This window comes from Maniola hyperantus, chromosome 15 (assembly GCF_902806685.2).
Source record: "Maniola hyperantus chromosome 15, iAphHyp1.2, whole genome shotgun sequence".
Classification (NCBI taxonomy): Eukaryota; Metazoa; Arthropoda; class Insecta; order Lepidoptera; family Nymphalidae; genus Maniola; species Maniola hyperantus.
Window position 1 is genome coordinate 3,353,345 of NC_048550.1, and position 10,619 is coordinate 3,363,963.

General features: G+C 39.2%; 1 protein-coding gene across 1 annotated transcript; it reads left to right on the forward strand.

The window, feature by feature from the left end:
• The first annotated feature begins 285 nt into the window (after positions 1 to 285).
• On the forward strand, positions 286 to 10,207 carry LOC117989003 (G-protein coupled receptor Mth2-like). The gene is made up of 9 exons (XM_069503471.1): positions 286 to 330; positions 2,787 to 2,940; positions 3,669 to 3,848; positions 4,497 to 4,575; positions 5,936 to 6,117; positions 7,270 to 7,444; positions 8,813 to 8,998; positions 9,379 to 9,456; positions 10,204 to 10,207. The coding sequence occupies exons 1-9, from the start codon at positions 286 to 288 to the stop codon at positions 10,205 to 10,207; spliced, it is 1,083 nt and encodes a 360-aa protein (XP_069359572.1).
• The last annotated feature ends 412 nt before the right edge of the window (positions 10,208 to 10,619 follow it).

Here is a 10,619-nt window from a genome sequence, read left to right on the forward strand (position 1 = left end):
GTACCTACCAATCACTAAAAATGATGGAAAAACATGGTCACCCCAAGCAAGCGCCTGTGAGCGAACGAGACGGCTGACATAGATTATGCGTGCTCCCGCTCGCACGGTTTGAATCAGCTGGTGCATGCGGTCATTCAACTAGGTGGTCAAACTTGCAGGATTTTAAGTATTTTTTGGTCAAAATATGAACTATCGTTGTATAGCGTCGTGATTGGAGGGGCCAGTCACTATAGCCTAGCTTGTAGCGGGTGTGCACTTCCCTGTATGCCATGCTGTGAGGTCCAGATGGCAGTGGAACTCGGCAAGATGTACTACAGGGTGCAGGGTGAGGTGTGCTACAGGTGGTACAGTCATGCGGAAAGCGAAGAGGGCTGGGGCACCAGAATTGGGTGTCACAAAAGCAACAGCGACCATCTCCATAAATAAATAAATTATCACTTTCCTCTAACCTTATAAAGTTCGAATAACTAATTATTATTGCTTGGCAATATAAATTAAAATATTTTAGTTTGGTGGGTATTTCGACAATAATGGTTTGGCGAAACCGCAGCTTTTTGAGGCAAATCCATTTTCCTTAAACAAGTTACGAGTGTGTGCAGAAAAACAGGCACAATCTCTATTTCCTTATTCTCTAAGTCCGATGGGACGGCATTTGGACACGACCGGAAAGAGTTTAGGTTCAAGGCCAACGTGTTCGGTGGACTGCGAAGCACAAGATTGTAAACAGCCAACTTCTCTACATCGCGTTTATGAGTAAGTATTTCTTGACAGAAAACCCCACAAATTTCTTTGTCGTGACCCGGGACCACAATTATGATCCGCAGCCAAATAAGCTAGCGATTAAGGGATGATTTATGCCAGCACGTGGCGGGCGCGGACGAGGCACGGATTCAAAACATCACTAACATCCATACTTCCATACTAATATTATAAATGCGAAAGTGTGTCTGTCTGTCTGCTAGCCTTTCACGGCTCATCCATTCAAGTGATTTTGACGAAATTTGGTACAGCAATAGCTTGCATCCCGGGGTAGGACATAGGCTACTTTTTATCCCGGAAAATCAAAAAGTTCCCACGGGATTTTTAAAATCACCAAAAAACAGCTAAAAGATATCAGCTTTTAGTTGTTCACGATAAAAAGTTTTATTTCTAGCATGACTACGGAACACTACTTAATTTTCTCGTATTTTGACATGTTTAGATTTGATAGCGAAACCAAAACTGAAAAGGAAAATTCAATTGATATTACCTAATTAATGTAATACTTTGACAGTATTTAATTAGCATTTAGCCACATAGTACGTAAAAAATGTGTCCCAAATTATTCCTAGTATTTTTCGTAATAGTTTTATCATCGAGAAGTATATTTGCATCACTTAGAGTTCTCGGTTTAGATGAAAATCGATCAAAACTGTGTGAAGAAAAAAAGTGCATCCCGAAATGTTGTGAAAAAGGGCAACATTTGAACTCCACATCCATGCAATGTATTGACTCTGATGAGGAATATGATTTTGATATTATGCCAGTTTATGAGGCATATGACAGCAGCAACAATGGAACTCGGAAACGAACAGATAAAAAATTGAGTGATATCTGGTCCTATCTCGTGCCTGGACGCCTGTTCGAGGAAATTAGTCCAGACATTTTTTTTTATAACGAAACTTTTATTGCAGAGGATTTTCCCGACTACTACGGTTTCAAATCATATTTGACGGAGGTTTGAATGATTTTTATATCTAGATATTTTTCAGATCCTTGATTAGAATTTAGAATTTATAGAAGTGATCATAAAGATCTACTTATTAACCGACTTCAAAAAAGGAGGTTCTCAATTCAACTGTTCTTTTTAGGGTTCCGTACCTCAAAAGGAAAAACGTAACCCTTATAGGATCACTTTGTTGTCTGCCTGTCTGTCTGTCTGTCTATCGGTCTGTCAAGAAACCTACAGGGTACTTCCCGTTGACCTAGAATCATGAAATTTTTGCAGGTAGGTAGATTGATAGCTGACATTCGGGGAAAAATCTGAAAACCGTGAATTTGTGGTTACATCATCCAAAAATAAGTTTTTGAATTATCGTGCAAAATGTCGAAAAAATACGACTGTATAAGGGAACCCTCGTTGAGAGAGTCTGACTCGCACTTGGCCGGTTTTTTTAGTATGTTTGTTGCGCGATTTATCCGTCAAATATAAACCGATTTTGATGATTATTTTTTGTTTGGTAGGTCATAATTTTTCAGAGGTAGGTAGTTCATCTGATGAATATCTTCGCACCACCTATATCGCGTTCATTAGCATCGTTCAACGCGCTTTTGGACAATTGCTCAATGGGACCCATTCAATGACGGGTGTATAATTTTGATTCGGGAGTTACTGAAGTACGCAGAGAGCACTGCATGAATATGTCATTCAATGTTCTCAGCGTACATTCAGAAATCCTTTAATGTATTATCGTTTTGTATTTTGTATCTTTTTATGTAGGTATCTTTATTTGTATTTAAATTTATCATTAATCATCTAGTTAGTGTAAGTGGCACTGCCGTTCTAATTAGATATTAAATAAATAATAAATAATCTCTATATATAAAAATGAATCGCTGAATGTGTTGCTGATCGCAAATCTCGAGAACAGCTGAACCGATTTCGCTATTCTTTTTTTGTTATATTCCTTGATGTACGAGGATGGTTCCTACGGAGAAAAAATTTAAAAAAAATCCTGAAAAAGAATCGACTGTTAGGCGGTACGAAGTTCGCCGGGGCAGCTAGTAATAAATAAAACTTTTTTCAGGCCGCGGAGGTGTACTCACTCACTGACAAATGGCGTTTGGTTTCCCACTTCTGTCTCGAATTCGTGGTTCGCTCACAAAATGAACCGAAGCCCCAAATTGTAACAGTACCAAATCCAATCAAGGATCCACAAAAGTTTGTGATTACCTTTTACTGTGAGTATACTTTCACATCAATCTACTTTTTTACCCGACCAAGGCAAAGCCAATAGGAAGGGTTATGATTTTGGCAGTATGTAGGTTTGGATCACAGATTAGAGAAACTACTCTAATCCGTGGTTGTTATGAACCGGGTGTGACATAGGTTACATTTTAAATGAATAAAATCAATATTGAAGTCGGTTTTTTTTTTTTATTTATTTTTAAATCCCTAAAAATTAAAGAATCAAGACGAAGACGTCAAGACGGAAGTCGCGGCCATCACCTAGTTGTCAATAAACTAACAAACACACTTTCACATTCAGGTATAAGTAATTAATTTATTATCCGAATAATTTTAAATACAAAATTATCAAAAACTATGGGTAACAAAACTATACGGTTCGCTTGCTGCCAGTAACGAAATCTATCTATATATATATATATATAAAATACCACTCACTCACTCACTCACTCACTCACTCATTCACTCACTCACTCCCTCACTTCCTCACTCACTCACCCACTCGTTGACTAATCACGAAATCTCAGGAACTATAAAGCCTACAAACTTGGAATTTGGAAGGTAGATTCCTTGTTTGTAATATGTATGTTAACTCAGTACTGAAGCCACAGACGACTGAAGCGACTGTTTGTGCCATCTAGTAGCGACACTTTTGCAGCTATCGAAACTACTAATTTATTATGCCTGCCATTATATGCCATAATATTCCAACTTTTTCCAGGCTTTACAATATCTTCAGTGTTCATGGTGGTGGTGCTTCTCGTGTACATGGCGTTGCCTGAACTGCGCAACCTTGGCGGCATGATACTGATAGCATACGTGACCAGTTTGTTGGTAGCCTTCATTTTACTGGCGATGATGCAGAGGATACATTTCACAGCGCCGTTCTGTATTTATATCAGTAAGTAGTTTTGAAATTATTTTTAGACATAGCTATTGAAAAATATGACTTGCGAGCGCGTTACACGTGTTCAAGCGAGCGAGCATCGCTGAGCGAGTTTATTTCTGAAAGCTCGTCGCTCAGCGACAAAACTAGTAAAGCGAGACGTCGCCGGCAGTGTGAACAGTCAGAGAGCAACTTTTGATATGCATCTCTTTCGTTTACACGGAATGTACATTTATTGTGCGTTTCTTGAGAGAGAAAATCGCCGAAAGTTCTCTCGCCGGCGGTCGGACCACTGCCTAAAGCATACAAATGCCCAGTCGCGTAGCTACCTAGGGGCTAGGCGGGGCAGTGCCCCGGGGCCCTAAAGCTCAGGGGGCCCTCGAATCCCTACCAGAAAATCTCAATCGAACTAAAGTTTTGAAAATTTCTCCCATTTTCAAAATAAATATGATAATTCGAAAGTTACTAAGGAATTCCCCTAAATTCTTTCTGTGAATGTATTTGTATATTTAATATTTTAACTTAATAAAACCTAACCAGTTTAGATAGCAGTGGGGCCCCATTTTTGATTTGCCCCAGGGCCCTTGGTTACCTAGCTACGCCACTGGAAATGCCTCTAGAGAGTATTAATCTAAGACAAAGTTACTTTACCTATTGTTTCAGCTGCATCATTCTACTTTGCCATATTGTCGTCGTTCTGCTGGATGAATGTTATGTCGGTCGATATTTGGTGGACTTTCCGGTGAGTCAAAAACTTTGTACAGTACGCGGCAGAAAATAATGTACATCGACTATTAGAATGACATTTCGGCTTTGTAGAGCGTTGTCTCTGTCACTCATACCTACATGACGTTTTGTCGGTCTCAACTCTACAAATCTGCTATCTCCTTCTAAAGGTCGATGTACATTACTTTCGGCCGCGTACTGTACCTAGTTACCTACCTATTCATTTTAGTAACCTTATGACTGAAGAATTTATAATAATAAGTCTTACATAATTCAAAAAATTAAAAACACGACTGCTCTGCTGAAAAACGAAACAGGTACCATACAGCCGCCAGTATTTTTTTTTTCAAAAAATAGCCAGTGTCACTCATTGAATTACTATGTACTAACTCACCTTACTTACCTAAGATAATGTAAGGCCCGGGCTATACTCAAATCTGTTCTGGCATTTAGAAATTATGGTGGTATTGACAAACAGAAGTAGAATTTGCGTAAAAAAACAAGTTTCAACAAGAACCCTGTTTTAATACAGAAGACTCTACCTACTCCAAGTAAACACAAAAAGAAACTTGCGTGTTTTACACAAACAACTTCACTCACAAAATCAGCGCTTTAGAAACACTTAAAAAATGACTTGCATAACCTTTATGATGCCTACAGTTCCTGCAATTCACGAAGGCTAGTGAACTTTACTTGTGGTAACGTCATTTACATGGTCATTGCGTAAGTGTGCGTGCATGTCGGACCAATCAGTCGCGAGCACGCGCTGTCAAACGCACACATTTAGTGTAGGTACCTTACGTATACCGATACGACTTAAACACAAACATGAGTCAGTGGCCTTTGTCAAATGCAAGAACTATAACACATAATATTCTATTAGACGTGCGTTCGCTACAAGCGCCAAGAAGCAAGTGTCCGTCATCGCCCAAGCGCTATGCTTTTTCATACGACTGAAGACTGAGGGTAGTTTGGTGGAATCGGCATGACGTTGCTAAAAGTGGAATAAAGAAACTCACTGTACCCTGTAGTGGGCTGGCGATGGATTCATTGTGATGACGATGAAAGAAACTCACATGCCATACATGAACCTTAAAACATTACCCTCCTTTTTTGAGCAGTGGTGTAAAAATATACGACAATCTAAGCTCTTAGATACAACTGTTTAAAAATGCTTATCCTGAAACTATAACGGATGACTCTCACTTCTATAGTAAAGACAGGTCGAATCGGGGAGGGAACGCCCTGCACACCCGCACAGTCCTTGCGCTAGCCAGGTGCGGGTGTGCGGGCGTCCCCACGCCTCATACCCCGGTTGCCATCTCAACCTGTCGCGGACTATAATTAATTAGTTAAAACTTTTGTATACTTGTCAGGGGGTACGCGAAAGCCAGACCCATTCATAGAAGAGGAGAACGCTTCAAATTTTGCATGTATTGCCTCTACGGATGGGGGCTGCCTGGCATCATGACTATAGGATTCGTTGCCATCATCGAAGCTGATTTACCGGTAACGTTTATCAGACCTCGCATACCTGACGAAGGGTGCTTTCTTGAAGGTAATTATAATTTTTAGGGTTCCGTACCTCAAAAGGAAAAATGGAACCCTTATAGGATCACTTTGTTGTCCTTTGTTGTCTGTCTGTCTGTCAAGAAACCTACAGGATACTTCCCGTTGACCTAGAATCATGAAATTTGGCAGGTAGGTAGATCTTATAGCTGACATTTGGGGAAAAATCTGAAAACCGTGAATTTAAGGTTAGATCACACAAAAAAAATTAAATTGTGGTCGAGAACTAATAATTAGTATTTTCAACTTTCGAAGTGAGTGACTATATCAAGTGGGGTATCATATGAAATGTCTTCACCTGTACCTTCTAAAACAGATTTTTATTTATTTTTATGCATCATAGTTTTTGAATTATCGTGCAAAATGTCGAAAAAATACGACTGTAGTACGGAACCCTCAATGCGCGAGCCTGCCTCGCACTTGGCCGGTTTTTTTATATATATTCACATCCGTGTGTTTCTTAAAGAGCTGTACCTAGTTGTATTTAGTAGATGTTGAAGACAGTGTGTGGGTGTGGCCGAATTTGCGGTAGTGCATATCAGGTTAAGCAAGGTAATTGGATGAGTGACCGAAGATGGAAGCCTAAAAAGAACTATAACCTAGTTATATAGTGCGCATACTACTTTACTATGTTATTAGAGTAGAAATTTATTCGGACTAAGAGTACAGTTAGAGAAAGATCATCCAGCTACCGAATAGGGTCTCGGGATTGTAGTAATAAAATAAAGTAACATGGTAACAATAAATAAACGATTTTTATTTATTGTTACCATTAACGTCACGCTGTACGGAAGGTGAATAATGACATCACAATCTGTAAACGACAATTTTTTTCAATTTATTTACCTAACATAAAAATAGAGAAATTTCTGCGAGAAAATTTTATGTTAAAAAATTTAAAAAAAAAATTGCACACGAGTAGATATTGATGCGATTTTAAAATGAATAAAAATCATGATTTTTTAAATTATTCTCTTTCTAGCCCCATAAAATACCGCTGCACAATAATCATGTTATTTTAATACTAAAGTCCAAGACCCTATTGGGTCATCACTGGGTCACAACACCTTCAATTAGACATGAACTCAATAGGATAGTAAATTGCTATCGAATAACAAAATAACTTGACATTTAATTATAGGTGTACCGAAAAATCTGTACCTGTACATACCTATGACGATCTTAATTCTGAGCAACTGGGTGTTCTTCCTGATGACAGCCTATAACATCAGACGATTGATGCGAGGCACTGGTATCTTGAGCTCTGATTCTGAAGCTGCTGGTAACCCTAATGCTCACCGGAAACAGAAGCTCAGGTAAGCTCGGTCCTCCCGACCGAATTTCGGCTATGGCGGCCAATCTCCATAGAGATTAGCCAACTGGACGGGGTATGGCAGTTTTTAGGGTTCCGTAGCCGAATGGCAAAAAACAGAACCCTTATAGATTCGTCATGTCTGTCTGTCTGTCTGTCCGTCCGTATGTCACAGCCACTTTATTCCGAAACTAAAAAAGCAATACTGTTGAAACTTGCTAAGTAGATGTATTCTGTGAACCGCATTAAGATTTTTACACAAAAATAAAAATAAAAACAATAAATTTTGGGGTCCCCCATACTTAGAACTGACACTCAATTTTTTTTTTCCATCAAACCCATACGTATGGGGTATCTATGGATAGGTCTTCAAAAATGATATTGAGGTTTCTAATATCATTTTTTTCTAAACTGAATAGTTTGCGCGAGAGACACTTCCAAAGTGGTAAAATGTGTCTCCCCCCCCCCCTGTAACTTCTAAAATAAGAGAATGATAAAACTAAAAAAAAAAATATTATGTACATTACCTACCAAACTTCCACCGAAAATTGGTTTGAACGAGATATAGTAAGTAGTTTTTGATTTATCGTGCAAAATGTCGATAAAATACGATTTTACTACGGAACCCTTAGTGCGCGAGTCTGATTCGCACTTGGCCGGTTTTTAATAAACCCATGCCCCTTTGGTTTCTACACGGCATCGTACCGGAACGCTAAATCACTTGACGGCACGACTTTGCCGGTAGGAAGGTAACTAGCCACGGCCGAAGCCTCCTACCAGACCAGACCAGAAATTTAGAAATTATAAAATTCCATATCCCTGCCAGGGATCGAACCCGGGACCTCCCACTTATAAGACCACAGCGCTTACCACTGCACCAGGGAGGTCGTTTAGAGTAAGCCTATCTCGCAATAAAAAATCTGTTGTTCCTCATTAATACCCACTTTACATGTAGGGGAGCTACCCTAAAAAAAATATTTATCACAATTTTATTTCACCACTTTATCATCACCATTATCATCATCATTAACCAATAGACGTCCACTGCTGGACATAGGTCTTTTGTAGGGACTTCCACACGCCACGGTCTTGCGCCGCCTGGATCCAGCGGCTCCCTGCGACTCGTCTGATACCTACACCTAGTGGGGGGTCTTCCAACATGAGGTCGCCATGCATTCTAGCACCTTGGGACCCCAACGTCTATCGGTTGTGCGAACGTTTATACCTATACCCATGCCAAATTACAGATTTCTAGCACTAATAATTAGTCTCTGAGATTAACCAACAACGGACGGATGGACATGGCGAAACTATAAGGGTTCTTTGTTTACTACGGAACCCTAAAAAGTTTCAAATTACATTAAAATTTCAGATTAATGGTTTACCTCAAGCTGTCCGTTATAATGGGCATCAATTGGCTGTTTGAGACGCTGAGCATCACCGTGGCCCCGGACCACTTCATCTGGCAGATCTCTGACCTATACAATATGTTTATGGGCGTTGCAATATTTCTTATATTTGTGTTCAAGAGGAAAATATACTATAAACTCAAGTTAAGGTAAGTGAAGAGTCATCATCATCATGATCAACCCATCGCCGGCTCACTGCAGAGCACGGGTCTCCTCTCAGAGTGAGAAGGGTTTGGCCATAGTCTACCACGCTGGCCATGTGCGGATTGGTAGACTTCACACACCTTTGAGAACATTATGGAGAACTCTCAGGAATGCAGGTTTCCTCACGATGTTTTCCTTCACCGTTAAAGCAAGTGATATTTAATTAGATAAAACGCACATAACTCCATAAAGTTAGAGGTGCGTGCCAGGGATCGAACCCCCGACCTCCAATTAGAAGGCGGACGTCCTAACCACTAGGATATCACAGCTTATTATGATCATCTATAGGTACTAATAAATAAAATTGAAGTGTCTTGTGGGGTAGGGGTCGAGATGACAATCGGGGTATGAGGCGGGGGGACGCCCCGCACACCCGCATGTCACCCACGGTCACCCACACCGGGTTAGCGCGGGGGGCGTTCCCTCCCCAATTGCCATCTCGACCTGTCACGTACTGTACAAAACAAACCACCTACTTACGTTTTTGTTTTTTTTCTAGGTTCCGTAAACTGTGCACTTATTTGCGTAAAAAAAACTCAATTGAGATGACGAATAAATGCAGGAACTCAGAATCGACCAGCCAATCCGCTCCGTCTCGCACTTCACAATTTTAGCGTACATATACCTCTGGCTGGCACTGATAAAAATAAATAAATGTATAAATAAAATAAAAATATTTTTTATTCAATGAAACTTTTACAAGTACTTTTGAATCGTCAAATGCATCTACCACTGGTTCGGAGCGCCTTTCGTAGGAAAGAAGAGAGAAGAACCAGCAGTAAACTCGGCGGTTGCTCTTTTCAAAGGTTTGATACAATATGCCATACTTATAAAAAAAGTAATTGCAGTCCGAAAGTCAGTGGGTCGAAAAAGTATTTTCGACCCACTGATAACAAAAGCAAACAATAGCATATTTCATTCTCTTTCACACTGGAAAAGAACCGACTGCTCAACACAAGTGTCAACTATAAAGTTTAAAAAGCGTGAAATAAAAATTAAAAAATCCCCGACACAACAACCTTTAAAAGTAAAAATAATATGTATTGGCCCTTTAAGTTTAATATAATATAAATAGTAAAGTTTTTACTATCCAAGCACTCATTGCGTCGGGCGACCGCTAAAGATAACAGAACTATTCCTTCTACAACAGATGACTTTTATAGTTTTAAGAATACATTATACAAAATTTCTGACATTTACCTTTTCTTTTTTTTGTAAATTACATATATTATAAATTTTGCGCTCGCTTCGCTCGCGCTTTCTGTTAACTATAAGTTTTTGAAAATCCTGTGAAGACTTCTTAAACTTTCTCGTTTATTACATTAATACTTATACCTGTCTATACTAGGTACAGTCGCATTTTTTCGACATTTTGCACGATAATTCAAAAACTATGATGCATAAAAATAAATAAAAGTCTGTTTTAGAATGCACAAGTGAAGACCTTTCATATGATATTCCCACTTAATATAGTTATCTTACTTCGAAAATTGAAGATACTAATCTTTAATTCATGACCACAATTTAATTTTTTTTGTGTAATGTAACCATAAATTCACGGTTTTC

What these genes read in the sequence shown, in the direction of transcription:
- LOC117989003 (XM_069503471.1), top strand. Translation starts at nt 286, where the DNA reads ATGGCAGTGGAACTCGGCAAGATGTACTACAGGGTGCAGGGTGAG. An exon ending in GTTTGTGATTACCTTTTACT is followed by an intron (nt 2,941 to 3,668) that starts GTGAGTATACTT and finishes AACTTTTTCCAG; the next exon opens with GCTTTACAATATCTTCAGTG. An exon ending in CACCGGAAACAGAAGCTCAG is followed by an intron (nt 7,445 to 8,812) that starts GTAAGCTCGGTC and finishes TTAAAATTTCAG; the next exon opens with ATTAATGGTTTACCTCAAGC.